This window comes from Ochlerotatus camptorhynchus, unplaced genomic scaffold (genome assembly GCF_037179485.1).
Source record: "Ochlerotatus camptorhynchus isolate MF236.1 unplaced genomic scaffold, CSIRO-AGI_Acam_v1.1 ptg000169l, whole genome shotgun sequence".
In the NCBI taxonomy this organism is placed as follows: domain Eukaryota; kingdom Metazoa; phylum Arthropoda; class Insecta; order Diptera; family Culicidae; genus Ochlerotatus; species Ochlerotatus camptorhynchus.
In genome coordinates this window covers 429,039-451,190 of record NW_027040659.1, presented here as the reverse complement: position 1 = coordinate 451,190, position 22,152 = coordinate 429,039, and the positions used below count along the sequence as shown (strand labels likewise).

At 33.6% G+C, this 22,152-nt stretch overlaps 1 protein-coding gene across 1 annotated transcript in view; it reads left to right on the top strand.

The window, feature by feature from the left end:
* Positions 1 to 17,439: 17,439 nt before the first annotated feature.
* Positions 17,440 to 22,152, top strand: part of nonC (serine/threonine-protein kinase Smg1) — a 70,908-nt gene continuing 66,195 nt past the window's right edge. The window contains exons 1-4 of the mRNA XM_065222421.1: positions 17,440 to 17,589; positions 17,660 to 18,527; positions 18,590 to 20,032; positions 20,093 to 21,160. Of these exons, the coding sequence (XP_065078493.1) occupies positions 17,691 to 18,527; positions 18,590 to 20,032; positions 20,093 to 21,160 (3,348 nt within the window). The 5' untranslated portion in view covers positions 17,440 to 17,589; positions 17,660 to 17,690. The remainder of the gene's footprint in view (positions 17,590 to 17,659; positions 18,528 to 18,589; positions 20,033 to 20,092; positions 21,161 to 22,152) is intronic.

Genomic DNA, 22,152 nt, shown 5'->3' with positions numbered 1-22,152 from the left:
CAAAGCATCAACAAGGATGATTAACTCATCCGTTTTCCTCCAACGGATCAATTTTGATGTTACTATTTTCCAAAATTGATCCGCTGGAGGAATCCGGCTGAGTTAAGCATCCTTGCTGATGCAACGCATCAACAAGGATGTTTAAGTCATCCGGATTCCTCCAGCGGATCAATTTTGAAAAATAATTACAAATTCTAACAAGCATCCAAAATTTTGATGATCTTGTAATTTTTTTTTCAGCCGGCTGTTTTCAATCATTCCGAAGGTGTTCGGAAATTGAATAGAGGTAAGTATTCAATAGTTTGTTATTAAGTGTAATTATTTTTAAAAATTGATCCGCTGAACGCATCAATAAGGATGTTTAACTCATCCGGATTCCTCCAGCAGATCAATTTTGATGTATTTTTTTTCCAAGAATTGATCCGCTGGAGGAATCCGGCGGATTTAATTGACTGATGCAAAGCAAGGATGATTGACTCATCGGGATTCCTCCAACGGATCAATTTTGATGTAACTATTTTCCAAAATTGATCCGCTGGAGGAATCCGGCTGAGTTAAGCATCCTTACCTTACTGATGCAACGCATTCCGATGCCGGATCCCGATGTTTATGTTTAAGTTAAAGTTAAGTTAAAGTTTTATTAAAGTTAAGTAAAAGTTAAGTTAAATTAAGTATGTAACAACTAAATTTAAGTTAAAATTATGTTAAAGTAAAAGTTATGTTAATGGTAAGATAAACTTATGTTAAAGTAAAAGTTAAAATTTAGTTAAAGTTACGTTAAAGGTAAGTTAGAGTTAAGTTAAGGTTATGTTTAAGTTAAGTTAAAGTTATGTTTAAGTTAAGATAAAGTAAAGTTAAAGTTATGTTGAAGTTTAGTTAACGTTAAGTTAAAGTTAAGTAAAATTTACGTTAATGTTAACGGTAAGTTAAAATTATGTTAAGTAGAAGTTTATTCAAATTTAGGTATAAGTTATGTTAACGTTAAATTTAAATTAAATTTATGTTAAAGTTAAGTTAAAGTTTTGATAATGTTAAGTTATCATTAATTTAACATTAAAGTTGTGTTAAAGTTAAAGTTATGTTCAAGTTAAGTTAAAGTTAAGTTATGTTAACGTTATGTTAAAGTTATCTTAAAGATAAGTTAAAGTTAATTTAATGTTATGTTATGTTAAAGTTAAAGTTAAGTTTAAGTTAAGTTAAAGTTATGTGAAAGCGAAGTTAAAATTAAGTTATGTTAAAATTAAGTTAGAGTTATGTTTATGCTTAAGTTAAGTTAAGGTTCAGTTAATGTTAGGTTAAAGGTATGTTAAATTTAAGTTAAAATTACGTTGAGGTTATGTTAAAGTTAAGTTAGAGCTAAAGTTAAGTTAGAGCTAAAGTTAAGTTAGAGATATTTTAAGTATATGTTAGGTTAAAGTTAAGTTAAATTTATGTCAAATTTAAGTTAAAATTTAAAGTTAAGTAAAAATTAAGTTAAGGTTATGTTGAAGTTTAGTTAAAGTTAAGTTAAAGTGAGGTTGAAGTTATGTTAAAGTTAAAGTTATGATAATGTTATGTTATAATTAATTTAAAATTAAAGTAACGTTCAAGTTAAGTTAAAATTGAGTTAAAGTTGAGTACAATTTAAGCTCATGTTTAGTTCAATTATGTTAAGTTAAGGTTTATTCAAACTAAAGTATAAGTTATGTTAAAATTAAAGTTATTATAAAGTTAAAGTTAAGTTGATTTTATGATAATGTTAAGTTTTTTTTGAATAATTCATTCAATATAAAAGTTATGTTAAAGTTAAAGTTATTTTAAAGTTAAAGTTATGTTAAAGTTAAAGTTATGTTAAAGTAAAAGTTATGTTAAAGTTAAGCTAAAATTAAATGAGAGCTAAAATTAAGATAAGAGTTTGTTAAAATAAAGTTCAAGTTATATTAAAATTAAAGCTAAGTTATAATCAAGTTTAACTTATGTTAAGGTAGAGTTAAAGTAAAGTTAATTTTATGTTAAAGTAAGTTTAAAGTTAAGTTAAAGTTATGTAAGAGAAAAAGTTATGCTATAGTTATTTTAAAGGAAAGATAAAGTTATGTTAAAGTTAAGTTAAAATTATGTTATAGTTATAGTTAAAGTTAATTTAAAGGTAAGTGAAAGTTTTGTTAGAGGTAAGTTAAAGTTAAGTGAATGTTATGTTAAAGGTAAGATAAAGCTTAGTTAAAGTAATTTTAAAGTTAAAGATATGTTAAACTTAAGTTAAAGTTGTGTTATACGTAAGTTAAAACTATCTTAAAGTTAAAGTTATGCTAAAAATAAATTAAATTTATGTTAAATTTGGTAAAATTGAGGTTAAAGTTTTACTAAAATTATGTTCAAGTAAAGTTAACGTTAAGTTTAAGTTAATTTAAAGTTAAAGAATAGTTTAAGTTATTTTAAGTTAAAGTTAAGTTTAGATTATTTTAAAGTTAAAGTTAAGTTTAAGTTATTTTAAAGTTTAAATTAAGTTAAAGTTATGTTGAAGGTAAGTTAAAGTTAAGTTGAAGTTATGTTAAAGGTAAGTTAAAATAATTTTAATGTTAAAGTTATGTTAAACTTAAGTTAAAGTTGTGTTAAAGGTAAGTTAAGGCTATCTTAAAATTAAAGTTATGCTAAAAATAAATTAAATTTATGTTAAATTTGGTAAAATTTAGGTTAAAGTTTTGCTACAGTTAGGTTCAAGTAAAGTTTAGGTTAAGTTAAAGTTAAGTTCAAGTTATTTTAAAGTTAAGTTAAGGTAAATTAATGTTAAAGTTAAGTTAGAGTTATGATAAAGTTGTGTCAAAATTAAGTTAAAGTAATTTTAAAGTTAAAGTTATGTTAAACTTTAGTTAAAGTTATGTTAAACTTTAGTTTAAGTTATGTTATAGGTAAGTTAAAGTTAAGCAAAAAATAAATTAAATTTATGTTATATTTGGTTAAATTTAAGTTAAAGTTTTGCTAATATTATGTTAAAGTAAAGTTTAAGTTAAAGTTAAAGTTAAGTTTAAGTTATTTTAAAGTTAAAGTTATGTTAAACTTAAGTTAAAGTTCTGTGATAGGTAAGTTAAAGTTAAGTTGAAGATAAATTAACGTTAAGTTAAAGTTATGTTAAAGTTAAGTTAACGTTATGTTAAAGTATAGGTTAACCACAGACAAACAGACATAACACATTGAATATTTCTCATTGTAAAACATCGTCGCTAAAACATTACCGCCATCTGTTTCGTACACTATGGTGGGTAGTACGCAGAACAGATGGCGGTAGTGTGTAAACGTCAAACGTAAGGGATTTGACTATGTGCGCCACAGGTGGCGGTACTACCAACTACGATACTTTTAAATTTATCGTTAAATGCTTGTTCGATGAACAATTTGCGAGTGTTATGTCTGTTTGTCTGTGGGTTAACTTAAAGTTAAGTTTAAGTTAAAGTTAAATAATTTTAAAGTTAAAGTAATGTTCAAGGTAAAGTTAGGTGAAAGCTAAGTTAAATTAAGTTAAAGTTATGTCAAAATTAATTTAGAGTTATGTTTATGCTTAAGTTAAGTTAAAGTTCAGTTAATGTTAGGATAAAGATATGTTGAATTTAAGTTAAAATTACGTAAAGGTTATGTTAAAGTTTAATTAAAGTTAAGTTAGAGATATGTTAAGTTTATGTTAGGTTATAGTTAAGTTTAAGTTATGTTAATGTTAAACTTATTTTAAATTTAAGATAAAATTTAAAGTTAATTAAAGTTAAGTTAATGTTAGGTTAAAGTTCTGTTAAATCTATGTTAAAATTAATTGAAGGTTATGTTAAAGTTTAGTTCAAGTTAAGTTAAAGTTATGTTAAAGTTAAGTTAAAATTAGTATAAAGTTAAAGATATGTTAAGTTAATATTACATTAAAGTTAAGTTAAAGTTATGTTAAATTTAAGTTAAAATTTAGTTAAGGTTGTGTTAAAGTTAAGTTAAAATTTGGTTAAAGTTAAAAATAAGTTAAAGTTTTGTTAAAGTTAAGTTAAAATAACGTTAGAGTGAAGTTAAAATTAAAATGATTTTATAATTAAAGTAATGTTCAAGGTAAAGCTATGTGAAAGCGAAGTTAAAATTAAGTTAAAGTTATGTCAAAATTATGTGAGAGTTAAATTAAAGTTAAGTTAATGTTAGGTTAAAGTTATGTTAAAGTTAAGTTAAAATTAAATTAATGTTATGTTAAAGTTGAGTTAAAAATAAGGTTTAGTTAAGTTAAAGTGAAGTTAAAGTGAAGTTAAAGTTAAGGTTAAGTTAAGATAAAGTTAAGTTAAAGTTAAGTTAAGATTAAGTTAAAGATAAGTTAAACTTAAGGTTAAGTTAAATTAAAGTTAAGTTATAGTTAAGTTAAAGTTAAGTTAACCCTAAGTTTAAGTTAAGTTAAAGTTAATGCTAAGTTAACGTTAAAGATAAGTTAAAGCTATGTTATGTTATGCTCAAGTTAAGTTAAAGTTAAAGTAATGTTCAAGGTAAAGTTATGTGAAAGCTAAGTTAAAGTTATGTTAAAATTAATTTAGAGTTATGTTAAGGCTTAAGTTAAGTTAAAGTTCAGTAAATGTTAGGTTAAAGTTTTGTTAAATTTAAGTTAAAATTACGTTAAGGTTATGCTAAAGTTTAGTTAAAGTTATGTTAAAGCTAAAGTTAAGTTAAAGATATGGTAAGTTGATGTTAGGTTAAAGTTATGTTAAAATTTAAATTATATTAAATTTCAGTTAAAATTAAGTTAAGGTTATGTTAAAGTTTAGTTAAAGTTAAATAAAAGTTATGTTAAATTTTCCTAAAAATCTGCAAATTACTTTGACGATCTTCGAACTTCCCTGAAGTTCTGTGTACTCCCAGAAGCTCTGTGAATTTCTCTGAAGATCTTCGAACTACCCTGAAGCATTAAAAATTTCTCTGAAAGTCTACAAAACTTTCCTGAATTTCTGCATTTTTTTCTGAAGTAATAAAAATTTATCTGAAGACCTGCTTTAAGTTCTGCAAATTTCTCTGAGGATCAACAAACTTCCCTGAAATTCAGTATTTTTCCCTGAAGTTCTGCCAATTTGCCTAAAGCTCTATGAACTGCCCTGAACTACTGAAAATAACTCTTAGATGTATGAGGATCTTTAAATTTATGTGATCTTCCCTGAAGTTCTGTGAGTTTATCTAAAGTTCTGCGAACTTCTCTGAAATTCTGTTCTATTAATTTCCCTAAGGAACTAAAAAATTATCTTTAAATTTATGAACATCACTGTAGTTCTGTTAATTTCTCTGAAGATCTTCAAACTTCCCTGAAGATCTGTGAACATCCATAAAGTACTGATTATTTCTCGAAACTACGACAAACATTACTGTAGTTCTGTAAATTACTCAGAAGATCTACGAACTTCCCTGATTTTCTTTTGATTTCTCTAAAGATTTCAGTTTTTTAAAACTTCTCTGAAGTTTTTTTTTAATTTCCCTAAAGTTCTGCTAGTTTCTCTGAAGATCTACGACCTTCGGTGTAGTAAGATCTTCAAAACAATTTCCAATTATTCTGCGTTCTGAAGAAATTTTCAAACGACTTCAATTCGATTTTTTATCAAATGTTGGTCCTCAGAATAATTCCTGATCAACTTGACCCCTTCGAAGAATTTCTCAAGATTTTAATTTCTAATCCTTATCAACCTGACTACTTCGAATATTTTCTAAATTACTTTATTTGAATTTCTGATCAGTTGTAGGTCTTCAAAACAATTCCTGCTTATTTTGATCTCTTGTAGTAATATCCGAAAAGTTTCAATTGATTTATTGATCAGTTGTAGGTTCTCAGAATAATACCTGATCAATTTAAACTATTCAAAGAATATCAAAAGGACATCGTTTGAATTTCTGTTCAGTTGTAGGTCTTCAGAATAATTAACTTAAATTAAATTAAATCCGGCATTTTTCTGATGTTTATGGAACTACCCTGAAGTTCTAGTAGTTCTTCTAACTTATAACTTATATTAGTTCTTCTAACTTACCTTAAAATGTACATTTACCGCTGTACCGCTATGCCGCTGTCCTGGTATCATTGGGTTCGGCCCTTTACCTGGCTCTTAGACATTTCAAAGACAACAATGTCTGCATGATGTTTATACATCGGTTCAAACTATGCGTATTGATAAGTTTTCTGAAAAGATTTGGATCTAGGTGCATAGTTTGCTTTGATAGTCGTTCACAGTTTCTCTAGCATTCTCTAGTCTTAGCTCATCTAAATATTTACTGCAAAATCCCTGGATAAATCTTCAATTTGGCTTTGTTTTCTTGTTTATTTTCTATCGTTCTATGTTCTGCAACCGAGTGGCAACCACTTACGCTAGGGAGGCAATTGAACACCTAGACCTGGAATCATCAACTCAAGGGCCAGGATCCACGGCTGTACTTCTTTTCGAAGGAAGGCATGACACTACCAAAGCAACCAAGGAAGTCATCAATCACCACCAACTGACGAGTTTCGTGTGTGGTTCGACACATGGACGGAGAATTTGTGTTTTGCTAAATTTTGCAAATTATTGGGGAATTTCCCTAAAATTTCACGCGGCCACCAATTTTCACTCTTCCACAGGCCTTAAGGGTAACCACATTAGATCTGCTTGCGTTGCGTTGTCGTAAATTTTATAGTTAGACAATATATTCAGCTGTCACTTTGCTGCATCGCGTCAGATCCGGATCTAATGTGGGTGGCCCTGTAGATTTGGAAACTTGATTATGTAAACACTAGGCATCTTTGTCTGGTAGTTCGTTCAAAAATGATACAACAATCGTCAAGCTCGCTGTAACGTCACCTAGTGCCTCGTCATCCACGAATTGGCGCCTATATCAGTGGTCTAATAACTCTTAGCGCGCTAATGGCATAGTTCCCCTGCCGCATAGAGAGTTGCCGCAATGATATTACACAGCAAAAAAAAATGTAATATCGATCAACGTAATTCAAGCTGATGTATGAAATAATGATGTAATAGAAAAAAGCAGATACAATATTACATCAATGGATGTAATTTTGTTCGCAAAATCGATGTACATCGTACAATGTGATATTACACAACCGATGGATTGACCTGGTTGCAGCAGTTTCGATGTAATATTCAACAACTTTTTTTGCTGTGTAGGTTAGCTAAGGTCAGTTAACTGACTGGTGGGGAACGGGAGCTTTAGCATTGACTATTATGTATGCATTTCTATGACGCTATCCAACAACAATGGTGTTTACTGTTTACAAAATCTTAAAGTTAGATTCTAATGTTTTGTACCGTTGAAAACTTTAGAAAGCATCCATATTTAAAAACATCTGAACAACACTTAGTTCTAACGTTTAGTACATTTGAAAACATCAGGGAACAAAAAGCTCTAGATTCAATTGAAAACAGCCGAAAAAAGTTTCGTTTGTACATCTAAAAATGTCCCAAAAACGTTCTAATGTCAAACGATTGAAATTCTTGAATTCAAAACAACATTAGAATAGATGGATGTGAAAATACCCATATTGATGGGTATTTGATACTTTTTATTAAACCGGAAGCCACAAACTTCAATTTCTGGCCTCTAGACGTCACTCCGATTCCAACAATACTTATATTGCCGGGTATTTTATAGTATTTACCACCTTTTCTGATACCGGATGCCGCCATATTTCATTTCAAAATGCTGTCAGATATCAATTTCTGACCTCGACATCACCCTGATTTCAGAAATATCATATCATTTGACCTATTGATGGATATTTTACGTATATCCCTATTTTTCGTAAACCGGAAGCCGCCATTTTTGATTTCAAAATGGCATTGGATATAGATTTCCGATCTCTAGGCGTTACCCCGATTCCAACAATACCCAGATTGATGGGTATTTGACTATTTGGCTGCTTCGCCCTGGGCACCCGGAATATATCCGGATGAAGCCAAAGTGGTTCTTGGAACTAAATTTGAGTTCCATTGAACCAGTCGTTGAATTCTCATGTAATTTGATGTGTCGCATGATGGGTTCGACCCTAATCAGATGTTGACTTCTTCTCCCGGGACACCCGGAATATGTCCGGATGTGGCCACTTTGGTTCTAGGAACTAAATTTGAGTTCCATTGAACTAGTCTTTGAATTCTCATTTAATTTGATGTGTCGCATGATGGATTTGATCCTAACCAGATGTTGGCCTATTCCCCCGGGACACCCGGAATGTGTCCGGATGAGGCCAAAGTGGTTCTTGGAACTAGATTTGAGTACCTTTGAACCAGAAATTGAAGTCTCATGTATTTTGATGTGTCGCATGAATTGTTTGACCCTAATCAGATGTTGGCCTCTTCCCCCGGGACACCCGGAATATGTCCGGATGTGGCCAAAGTGGTTCTAGGAACTAAATTTGAGTTCCATTGAACCAGTCGTTGAATTCTCATGTAATTTGATGTGTCGCATGATGGGTTCGACCCTAATCAGATGTTGACTTCTTCTCCCGGGACACCCGGAATATGTCCGGATGTGGCCACTTTGGTTCTAGGAACTAAATTTGAGTTCCATTGAACTAGTCTTTGAATTCTCATGTAATTTGATGTGTCGCATGGTGGGTTTGACCCTAATCATCAGATGCTGGCTGCATCCCCCGGGACACCCGGAATGTGTCCCGATGTGGCCAAAGTGGTTCTTGGAACTAGATTTGAGTTCCATTGAACTAGTAATTAAATTCTCATGTATTTTGATTTGTCGCATGATGCGGTTAACTTAGCTTGTAAGATATTATTGTTAGGTTAAGATCTGTTTGATAAAAAAAAAACATATATGTTAGTTATAAGAATAAGATAAATAAAGTTTATTGAGGAAGTCATGTTCATGCTTCAGCTGTTTTTATTTTTATTAATTTTAAACCCATTGAAAAAGAAAATGGTGGTGAACAACCGGGAGCGCGCCCGGGGCGCCTGAGGGCGAACAAAATGGCCGAAACGATCAGTTTTTTGACAGGTATCGTTTTCGCCTCAGGCGCCCAAATGTTGCAAATATGGTCGCCCCCGGCGCGCCGGCGACCAAAATTGGACCAAGCGGCGCCGCGAGGTTCGAGTCGCCCAAGTCCGCCCCGTCCGCCGAGCGGTCCGGGGGCGAGCCGTGGGCGACTAGCCCGCTGTATGTGGGTGTGGCTAGCTGCGCGCACGCTGAATAGATAGAAAGAAGATTGATGACGATTCTGAAGATTTCCTGCAAAAAGATGATGAGCGATGCAAGTAGATGCGGCAAATGAAAGAAGATTTTTCGAAGATAGATTCAATAGTGTGAGATTTGTTGAGCAACTAAACTTGAGATTTAGATGTTTCGCCCCCTCGAACAACTCATTAGGGTTGATGCATATATTATGTCACGCTCTAATGGGGGGGGGGTTATGATTGTGTGATAAGTAATGCATTAGATATAGGATAAACGTCACGATAGGGGGGGGGGAGGTGGTAATTTTTTTTAACTCGATTTAGCGTAACAAAATTAATGCATGGGCCCTTATTTGTAAGGTTCACTTCCAATAAACCATAATAACTTCATCACACAAACTTTGATGTAAAGTTCCATAACCATTTCAGTTAAAGTTAAGCAGAGATTATAAACAATTTTTTACCATTTTCGATAAGGTCAAGTTATGGTTCGCGTTTATGTGGGTTTTAAGTGTGTTAGAGGTTAAACTAATGAAAGATTTGATTATATTTCTTTCATAGTGTCCATCGCACGTGGTTTAACACGCACACAACTTTGTAATATATTACAAAGTTGTGTGCGTGTTAAACCACGTATACGTATCACGCTAAGAGGAAGAGGAGACAATAAAGATTGCTGACGTTTATCGTACGTACACTACGTCACGTATACGTATACGCAAAATGTTTTCATTGGGAAAAAAAACTTCATTTTCCCGATGAAAACAAATCACTGACACAATCATGCTTTAGCAATCTCCATAGACGAGTGCACGGGTGAACATTTTGACAGTGAGCATGCATAAGGGCGAATACGCGATGATCAATTCTCTTCATCGATTTTCTCTTTGCATTGCTACAGCTAAGCGAAACCATTTTCTAGAATTTGTTCAATGCAGAGTAGTAACAGGTTGTATTGGCTATTAAAAGCAACATAAAACGCACCGAGAAACGTTAAATCTAGACTAACATTTGAAAAGGGCGTGATTCCAAAATGACCATATCGAGAAAATCGCTTCTGAATTTTGATGACCTAAAAAATAATCCTATTTCACGACTTTTCATTTTCTGGGTGATTTTATAAGCTTGACATATAGTTAATAGTGTAATCTATCATCATGCATCACTAAAAACTCAAAAAAAGTTTTCTTTGTCGTGAAATCGAGAAGAAAACATCATACGCCCTGATCATTTCATACATGTTGTTACCCCCCGGATCTTCCACCCTTTGAACTGCCAACACTGGTGATACGCCGTGGAAGTACACCCTCGGGATTTTTTGTTTGTTGTTCCGCCTTGGTTCTTCGTTCGCAAATTTTGTGAGAGTGGAATTACGCCCGGGGATTTTTTGGTCTTCTTTTTGTTCGTTGTTTACACGTGAACTATCAATCGGATGCATTTCAAATGAATCGGGCGTGACCACATAATACAGACGCAATACGTTTGGCATATTAAAACGATATAATTCGTACTTCTGGTGCAACGCGTAACAACCAGATGCATCATAGAGTTGAAAGTTGGAAATACGCCATGTAAGAAGAAACGTTTTTGATGATTTGAAGTGATATTTTCTTCTACTTTTTCGTGTTTATCGAGTAGTTTGTGAACTATTCTCTCTATATGTGGCAAAATATGGTTTGTTTACATTTTGGCTCTTCCGCCCCTTTCAAATGTTAGTCTAGAAATCTAGCCAGTTATTAACAAAAGAAAAAATCGACGAAGAGAATCGATCATCGCGTATAGGCCCTTATGCATGCTCACTGTCGATTTGTTCATCTACCACTCAGAAGCACACATGAAATTTATGAGTCAAATGATTAGTAAACATATTAAGTATGTGTAAACATATTAAGTATGTGTCCGACACATAGGTATCATTTGTTGATCACATTCCAAAAAATCATGTGTGGGACACATAAAAACAATCTTTAAAATTTTATCAGTGTATCTTACGCACTTCAAATCGGCCAATCACGACCTGGTTCACGTTTGACAGAAAAGGGGTTCGTTTTCGCCCCCGTAATGTCTCATCTTCCTCTCAGCGAAAACGAACCACTTTTCTGTCAAACGCGAACCAGCTCGTGATTGGCCGATTTGAAATGCGTAAGATAGAGATACACAGCAAAAAAAAAAAAAAGTAATATCGATCAATGTAATTCAAGCTGATGTATGAAATAATGATGTAATAGCAAAAAGGAGATACAATATTACATCAATGGATGTAATTTTGTTCGCAAAATCGATGTACATCGTACAATGTGATATTACACAACCGATGGATTGACCTGGTTGCAGCAGTTTCGATGTAATATTCAACAACTTTTTTTTGCTGTGCAGGTCTATAGAGATAGAGATAAAAGAGTAAGAAGCCAGTTGTTTCCTCCTCCTCTTAGGTAAATATTACGCACACATTCATAGCAAACTCGCGCTCACTGCTCGCTCGTGTCATCTGTCATCGTGAATTTCGCAACTGGAGTTTGAATGCGAGGAACCACTTCTCCTCAAACCGTCGTTAAGAGCGGACCACACGAACCAAGCCATATAGTGCGTCAAGTGTAGTGAAGCGAATTTTACAAACCGCGTGCGTTGGGATTGATAAAAAATTTCTTTATTTTCCTTTTAATTCGATAAATTAACAGTTTTTTTCTTAGTGTAAATACTTGAAATATCAAATAGAGTGATATTCTTTAAGTGATCGTTAGTTTTTAAGGTGTAAATAGTAAAAAAAGAGAAAAAGTAGGTAATCTTTGAAGTTAGGTTAGGTTAAGTTTTCATGCTTGGGTAAAACCAAGTATGGAAGACACACGGGAAGAAGGTCCCAACTTACCACCAGACAAAGGTAAGGAATGGCTGGAGATATCGTTACCCCTATCTGACAATGACCTCTTTGAGGGATTTCCGGAAGACGAAATGGAAACAAACACAGACGAACAAAGAACAAGGAAAAGACGAGACAAATATACAGAAAACAAAGACAAAAACAAACAACTCAAAAAAACAAAACAATCACAACAACAATCAGAATCAAATTCACAAAAACAAACACTAACTTTTACCACTACAGTCAACTCACAAACACCAAGCACAAGCAAAAATAATACGACCACAAAACCAACAGAAAAAAACAACAAAAATCAACCAGAACAACATAACTGGGTTAAAAACGACCAACACAATGTAGTATTCATTGAACCAATCTCGATTAGAGAAGGTGAAAACTTGCTAGAACCCATGGAAGTGGGTAAATTTTTACATGAAATGAAACTTGACCAATTCACAGAACTCAAACGAGCAGGACAATACAGATATAAACTTACATACAAAAAACCAAAAGACACAGAAAAAATCCTTAATTCAACACAAACATTAAAAAACAATAATTACAAAGCTTTCATTCCAAAAATGTTACTTGAAACTACGGGAATCATTAAAAACATACCTACGACAATCACAGAGCGAGAAATCTATCAAAATGCAGTAAGTGAAAAAAAGATAATCAGAGTAGAAAGAATAAAACGAAGGAAAGATCCGAAAGACACACGATCGGGACTAATCGATACAAGATCTGTGAAAATAACCGTTGACGGTTCACAACTACCAAGAACAATCCAAATATACGGAGTTTATGCGAAACCAGAAATTTACATTTATCCTGTCAGAATTTGCACAAAATGTTGGAGGTTAGGTCATAAAAATGTAGCATGTAAGAGTAAGACGACATGTATTAAATGTGGAAAATATGAGACAGAAGATCACACAGAATGTCAGAAAACGAACAGACGAAAATGTAGGAACTGTGGAGGAGATCATTTACCGACTAGTAAGGATTGCCCAGAACGCATAAGAATGGAACATGTAAATGTTGCAATGACAGTGAACAAAATGACATATCAAGAAGCAGAACAACTATATCCAAAGCCTGAAATTAGCACTAGGAACAGCTATGCTCTTCTGGAGTCTACCGTTGATTTCCCTGAAATGGAACAACCAAGTACGACAAACAGAGAGTTCAGACAAGTAAATAACTCGAACAAGACAAAAATTGACTACAAACAAATTGTGCAAAATCTAACACAAAATAACACACCAAATCAGACAAACAATTATAAACCGGAAATTAAAAAAAATACTTACCCAACAGTAGAAATAATCCCAGAACAGGTCAGAACTATTAATTACAACTCACATAAAGTCACAGAAGCTGAAAAACTACAAACCACACAAAAACAAAACCTTACAATACTACTACAAAACATCTTTTCCAAAATCACGGATAAAAAAATCGTCAACAAGACAGAATCAGATTTACTTTTGATCGAGATTGGTTCAATGATACAAAACTTATTAAGTCTAACAAAAGAACAACATAAAACATAATAAATCTTATTTTGAAGTCATGGATCAATCCTACTTAGGAGACTTAAATATATCCCAATTAAACATTCACAGTTTAAGACCTCTTCATAAAAGAGAAACAATTAAAACATACCTAAAAAACAAAAATATTCACATATTTCTACTTCAAGAAACTTGGCTTAAGCCAGACGAAAAATATAAATTTCTTAACTACAACTTCGTAAAAAGCTGTAGAATAGATGGTTACGGGGGTACAGGAATATTAATTCACCCCACACTCATATTTGAAGAAATTACATTCCCAAATATTGACTTAGAACTAACAGCAGTAAAAATAAAAAATCTGAAACAACCTATAATATTCATATCCATTTACATTCCACCAGACTCTACATTATCAGAAATTAAAAATCATCTAGAAAACCTTTTTAACTATATGGATAAAAGTTCAACCCCAATCCTCTTAGGGGGGGACTTCAATGCCCACAACCCAATTTGGGATAATCAAACTGACAAAACAGATAGAAGAGGAGAGTTCATCAGTGAGCTACTAGAACTCAGTAATATAATATTCCTAAATACAGGAGTTTCAACCCGATGGGAAGACTTGAATCAAAGACCATCAGCAGTAGATCTTACATTTACATCAGCAGAATTAGGAACGAAAATCAGTTGGGAAACCAGTACAGAAGACTTTGGATCAGATCACAAATTAATCGAATGTGTAATAAACGCATTCAATAAATTTGATAATAATATTCCAAAAACATTAATTAACAAAGGAAAAGCAATTCATAATATAAATCAAATTAATCCTAAATCTCTTAAAAATATAAATGATTTAAATAATGAAATTAACGAAGCATTAAAACAAGCTACCTACACAATATACCCAAATAGCAAGAAAAAAATTAAACCTTACTGGAATGAAAACATCAAAAAACTTTACGAAACAAAAAATAAAAAACATATTAAATTCAGACAAAATCTAACCCTAGAAAACAAACATGAATTTAAAAAGGCAGAAAGAAATTTTAAAGTGGCACTAAAGAAAGAAGTAATGCAATACAGAAGCAATATGTTACAGGAAATCAATGAAAATACGACTATTGATAAAATGTGGAAAATAGTAAGATGTGTCAGTGGTACCTACAAAAATAAAGATAATATAGAACTATTAAATAATAAAACTCTAGCAAATAAATTTCTAGAATTAAACTTCAAACAAGAAAGTAACACAAATTTACAATTCTACAATTACAACGTAGAACAAGAAAAATATGTACAACCATTAAACATTGAAAATATGATGAAAACAATAAAAGAGAAAAAAGATACGTCTGCTGCTGGACAAAATAAATTGTCATATTATTTCTTAAAACAAATAAAATCTGATCTATTAATACGCATACTTGAGCTCACAAATGAAGTTTGGATGACCCAAAAAATACCAGATGAATGGCTAATCATAAAAATAATACCAATCCTAAAACCGGGCAAAGACAAAACATTAGAAACATCTTATAGACCAATAGCACTTATCAATATAAATTTAAAAATAATAAACTGTGAAGTTAAAAAAAGAATTAACTCTTTCATAGATGAAAACGAACTAATACCCAAACTTTCATTTGGTTTTAGAGAAGGCTATTCGGCAATAAATTGTATTAATTATATTAACTCCGTAATAACAGAAGCAAAACGCTCTAAACAAGTCATAGCTACAATTTTTTTAGATCTCACAAAAGCTTTCGATTCGGTAGACATAAACATATTATTAAAACAACTAGATAATCTTAAAATACCAAGAAAAATAGTTGCTTGGTTGGAAACATATTTAAAAAACAGAACAATCACAATCGAAACCACACAGGGAGAAATAATTAAAAATACTAATAAAGGACTGCCTCAAGGATGTCCCCTATCACCAATTTTATTTAATTTATATACCAGGAACCTTCATGAAATAACGAACGATAAAATAATTTTTGTACAATTTGCAGACGACTTCTCAATAACAATACTAGGAGAATCACGTGAAGAAGTAGAAATAACAGCAAATATAATACTAAACCAACTTAAAGACCAATTGAAGTCACTAAAAATAGACGTCAATCCTGATAAATCAGGGGTTATATTATTTAACTCAAAGAAAAATGATAATATTATAATAAAAATCAACGAAAAACAAATAGAACAAAAAGAACAACAAAAATACCTAGGTTACATAATCGATAGTAAAATGTCACATAAAATGCACATAAACTATCTAAACAATAAAATTAAAAAACGATTAAATATTATGAAAATGATCTGCAAAAAGCAGGATGGAGCACATCCTAAAACAGCACTAAAAATAAACAAAGCAATAATAAGAGCGCAAATAGACTATGGAATAACAATATATGGGGGAGCAGCAAAGACAAACTTAACGAAAATAAACTCAACATTCAATGCCTCACTTAGAACATGTTTACGTCTTCTAAAATCAACACCGATAAATGTATTGTACGCGGAATCAGGGGAAATCCCGATTCAATGTAGGGCAAAATGGCTTGCAAAGAAAGAAGCAATAAAAACATTTACATATAACAAACCGTTAGTTAACATAACTCAGAAATTCCTAGAAATAGATAAACTTCCTAAGCACTACACTTTTTTGGAACACACGATATTTGAAAATAATTACCTAATCATTTTAACACACAACTCAACACAAACAACAAACAATATAAAAAAATATATAAATGAAAACATTAAAACAAACATACCAGGTCTTAAAATTAACGATATGAATAATGATACAATAAAAACCATTTTCATAAACTTTTTAAATGAAACATATGATAATTTTTATAAAATATATACCGATGGATCGAAAACAAAAGAATCATGTGGAATAGGAATATGGATCGAGAATAATAACGAAAAAATTAAGTGCAAAGTCAGTAAGGAACTATCGATTATGAATGTAGAATTAATGGCTATAGACATGGCTTTGGACATCACAAACACAAAAATCGAAAACCAATTTGTCATATGCACAGATTCAAAATCAGCATTAACCAGCATAAATAATAAAAACTTAAAAGATAATTTTTTAATTCACAATATCATCACAAAACTAAACACAACAAATAAAACGATAAAACTACAGTGGGTTCCAGGACATAAAGGAATATTAGGAAACGAGAAAGCAGACATACTAGCAAAAGAAGGATGTCAAAGTACTCAAAGTATAAATTCAAAAATACCATTGGGAGACTCTCTCAATTTAGCTAAACACGAAACTATAGAAGATTGGATACAAGAATACACTACACTTTCATCACAGAAAGGCAAATTACACTACAATTTATTAAAAGACCCGACACTAAAACCATGGTTTGATAAATATAATTTAGCTACACACGAAATAGTCACAATAGGTAGACTAAGAACTTTTCACACACTAACTAAAGAAAAATTATATTCATGGAACCTGGTTAGAGACGACAAATGTGACACATGTGGGGTAAAAGAGGATATCAACCATATTCTATTTGTTTGCTTAAAATATTCTAGAACAAATTACAAAATTTTAAATGAATTCAACAATATTGAAGAATTATTACTTAATTCTGACTACAGAGATTACAAAAAAATAGCAAAATTTATTTCCTTAAACAAAATAACACTATAAAAACTAGATTTCACGTAGGTGTATCACTCTATAATCATATCATATATTCAACTGTTCATTTAATCGAAGAAAAAAAATAAATAAAGAGATCGCGACCGACGATCCAATAAATAAACATGATTAAAAATAAAAACGAAATCGCTTCATGACTTGACCACACTTGGCAGTATGGACCAACTATGGTCCCGCCACCAAAAGGAGAAGAAGAAGAAGAAGAAGAATGCGAGGAACGCGACTGTTGATTTCAATTTGAAGAGGAAATTTAGAAATATTACTTGTATTTTACGGTTTTTATTAAAACAATTTTATCTGATAGACAAGTAAGTGCAGCGCTTTGCTTGTGGGATAGCTAGACGAAAGAACAAACCGTTGACTCATGTAAATATCTTCTCGCGTGTAATGATGAACAATCTAGCTTCTGTTTCTCATTGTTTTGTTTGTGTTCCAGGAAATGATAACGGAGTGAAATCAATCCGACGATGGATGATAATCATGTTTCTGGTCGAAAAGCTGGCGAGCACAATCAGGATGGCTTATTGGATAAGAAATCCAGACGGGAACATGCAGGTGAAAAAGTTGACAGTGGAGGGTCAGCAGCGGCCGGAGGTGGCCGAAGCGGAAAGCGATATCAAAATTCTCGCACCATAACGAAACGGAAAGATAACCAGAAACAATACGGAGATACTCTCAGTATGGGATTCAATTCGCAGGAGCTGAACAAACAATTGCAAGCTAATCTTCCGGAAGACATGAGGATTTCAAAGCTTCTTCGAAGACTCTGTCAGGAAACGGACGTTAAAACCTGTCTGGATCTTTGCTCTAAACTTGGAATTGTCGTATTAGAACCCTGCAACATCTCGTACGTTCGGAAGTCGTTCGACATTCTGGCAGATGGAATCATGTCCGTATTGGAAAATGGACCTCGAGATTGCGTCGAAGCTGTTGCGGATGTGTTCGGTATGATGGGGTACGTGGCACGGCACGATTTCAACGTGTATCGTTCCTGGATAGTCAAATATTACAAATATTCGAAGAAGCTAAAGCGAGCCATGTTGAGAGCTCTGAAAAAGACCGTAGCACTTGATGCTGGCGGAGAGTTGAAAGATTCGGCCGGAAAATTGATGGATTTGTTGAAGGATTATTTGGAAGCAGCGGATACGGTTGAATCTTTCGTTGCCATTACCGATATTGTCGGAGAATTGAGCAACAGGTATCCTAATCATTTCAAACCGCATTTCAATGACGTTGTAGACATTGTGGTCGGCTGGCACCTGGAAACAGATCAATCAGCAGAAGTGAAAAAGCATTGTACGAAGGTGAGATTTATCAGTCCTGATTTTGGAATAGATTATTTTACAATTTACGATATCTGTTGTAGGTTCTACTGACTTTCAAACATTTCTGGTACGAGGATTTAAAATTCACGCTTAATTTGTTAAGTCAGTTCATCGAGGACATTGGAGTGTGCTGTGAAGATTTGGAAGCATCGGAGGGTGAAGATAAGCAGGCACATTTATTATCATTGGCCGTTGCATTCAGCTCGTTGCTGGATGCGTTTAACACCGTAATCAAATGTTTGTTTGCAACGCCCGAGTCGCTAATGCAATCGGTTGGGAAGGACGTGATGGACAGTAGCTTTCAGCTTATTGTCAAAGGAAGCTTAGTCATCACGAAGGACCGCTGCCTCGAAGAAGTGCTGTTGCCAATCAACGAATGTTTGATAATCCTGCTGATGTTGGAACCATGTGCTCTGGCAATTGGAGTTGACAATGTTCTCTCGGTGATTCAATCAGAAACCCAAAACATTGAGCAGATGAATCAATATCAGACTTCTAGTCTTCTGTTGCTTCTGTTCCAGTATGTAGAGTTCAATGCTGGAAATTTGTCTTCGGAATTCCTGAACCTACTTTGGGATCCCAAGTCATCTTTCATCAAGCTACGTTACCATCAATCGCGAGTGATCCAGGAAGGATTGCTCAAACTGTATCATCGAATTCTGGCAATTAAGAATGTCGAAATACTACAAGCGGCATACAAGTTCATTTTGGACGACTTGGATAAAGCAATGTCCTCTGTGAAGGATAGGAAGGCAATGATAAGTTCTATGGATTATGTGCGGGCTCAATTTGACATCAATTTTAACCTGTTGACATTATCTACCTTGGCAACGTCTAATAGTTCGATCCTTGTAATGTGGACGCTCCAACCGAGTATTCTCGTGGTGTTACTGGACAAGTTGCGGCTGCTGGATACCGATCTCTGGAGTGACTATCAAAACTTACACTACGCAATCCTGCGGGTTGCCTATCAGCACTGCGTCAAGAATAACAACTTTGTTTCGTCTAGCACTCTGTTGAGATCCAAAAACTATTCCTTGGTGGATTCATTTAATCGTCTCGTTCTAGAAACAGACTCGGCGTCCTCCTCTAGCCCTTCGGCCGAGCATTTCCGATTAATCATTGAATTCCTTGAAAAGGCTCTACCGAACGATAATGCCATACATCACCTGGAACTACTTTTGGACTGGAGCCACGCAGTCGTTGCCCAATCATCACAATATTTTGATGTTCTGTTGGAAAATCGCAGCTTCACGGCTATTCTGCAAAGCATATGTGACATTAGCATGCGTACGAAGAAAAGCCTTACGCTAAAATGCGCTCAATGTCTCGATCTAGCAAGTTCTTACAAAAAGCTGGCAGCGCCAGTTTTTCAAAGCATTGCGGAAGTATGTTGCGTTCACATGTGTTCGGTCGATAACGAGGTCCGGAAAATATTTTCGTACATTCTTGGGAAGCTTCCCTTGCGTTTTTCGTTGAAACAGGTAAGTGTTGGTTGAAGGTTAGCGTTGCACTGCATTCTAAGCACTTTTTCTTTGTTTCAGGTGAGCCAGTTCAGTGGAAATAACCTGAGACGTAGCCAGCGGATTTACGACCTTCAAAGTTGGTATGTGAGTACGGAAAATACCGGTGGTATGCGTTCGCAGTATTTTCGATCATTCGTTGAGAAAATTGGTTTCCATCGGGATGCTGAACCTATTGACGAATTCCTCAAGGAAATGTTCACCAAGTCGTGGTTCGTCAGTAAGGATAAAAATCGTGCCTACGGTGAAATGGCTCTGAAGGATTTGCGCTGCTTGGTTCCCTGGGTTCAGTGGGAAGCTGCTCATCTATGTGTCAACAGCAAACTTCGAACTCCTATCGGGAAACCACAGGAAACGTTTCTGAAGATTGAATCAATAATCAAAGAGGATGCACGAGTTCTAGCACTAAAGGAACGTACATCCGTGCGGGATATCAACGTTTCTATGACAAATCAACGACATGCGAGGATTTTACTTGGATTCTTGGAGGCATTGGAAAAGGCCATCTATAATGCTGCTGAAGGAACTGCATTTGCACTGCCAAATCCGGAGAAGCCGGCTAGAACTTTTTTTCGCGTTAATTCGTCAACCTGCGCCGAGTGGTTCACCCGCATTCGTACGGCCGTTGATTTGGTCGCATTGCACTGTATGGAACCGGAAATGGTGATTCGGTATTCGGAAGCTGTACTGAAAGAATTGGTCCAGGTCAACAAAGTGAACGATCTTGTTTTTGAGCACACTTTAATGTCGCTCGTGTGGGCTTTGTTGAGGAACTGGGAAAGCGATGCCTTATATGGTGTGTACGTATGGGCAAAAAAGGTCACTGGAAGGAAATATCCGTGGATCAAAATGGCAGCGGAGGAAGCAGTCGGCCATCGTGAAACAGCTACTGAAGGATTTTTGAATATCTTGGCAGATCCCGAGTCTGCAAATATGGATCGCCATATCCGGGATTTTATTGCTGACCAAATAACTTTGACGTTGATCTTCACCGAGCGACTTCCCGAGCTTTACGAGTTTTTGGTCTCAGAGGAGACCAGCGGAACTCCAAGGGCGACTATTCCACTGCTGACGTTCACATCGAAGCAGGTGAGTAATAACTATTTTTTTTTTTGTAAATGAGACTGGGTTGCACTTTTATTAAACAATATTTATTAAAAATAATGATAAACTTTCACAGACTGATTCCTAATTCTTAGCCTATATTTCTTAGTCTATTTTTAAACATAGACTTGAGCAAATTGTAATTAAAGACAGCACTCACATTATTAATCGATCTAAAACAATTATCCAAAGGGAAATTGAAACCATATTGAACGAACACTTCCGTTATCATTTATGTTTCTTGAAATAGACAAAAAAAAATATAGATTTCATAAATGTGTCGTATGAAAATGATACGTTATTATTATGAAATTTACGTTTCGTTCGTATGAATTAGAAACAAGAGGAATTCGAAATGCAATCGAATCAACTATGCAATTCATCGTGGCTATTCCTGTGCATTCTGGTGTTCGTTTTTTTCTTGCAAATTAATTATATACATGGAAACAAACAATCTAATAACTTCTCTAGTAAACACATTGGAATCTCAAATTCATATTTATTTTATAATCAAAGAAAAATTAAACGTTGCAGCGTTGTTTTGATTTTTTGTGTTATAATCAACATCACTTAAAAAGTAACTTTAACTTTAGAAATTCACGTCCAAATTAAATTGCTCCAGAAGATCTACCTGTGCCCGATAATGCTTGTTATTAAAGCCATACATTCTATAATTTTAAAAAATGTATGTAGGATCCTGAATATCATTTAGAATTCAGCGTTTTTACCTCTCAATACAGCCCAAGTTTCCGCCAGAACTTTGACATACGCTAGTAATTTCGGCTCGTACGCCATATTATTTTGTATTGAACAAATCATACGAGCACACAAAATCAACTCATAAAGTTCATTGCAGCCTCGTATGAATTTTAGGGGAGTTCTGTAAAGAGAGATGATAAAACCGATTTGTACCTTCCTAAAGATGTCCTTGGTCGCTTTCTACTCGCTATATGCAATTTTTACACTGCCGTACTCTA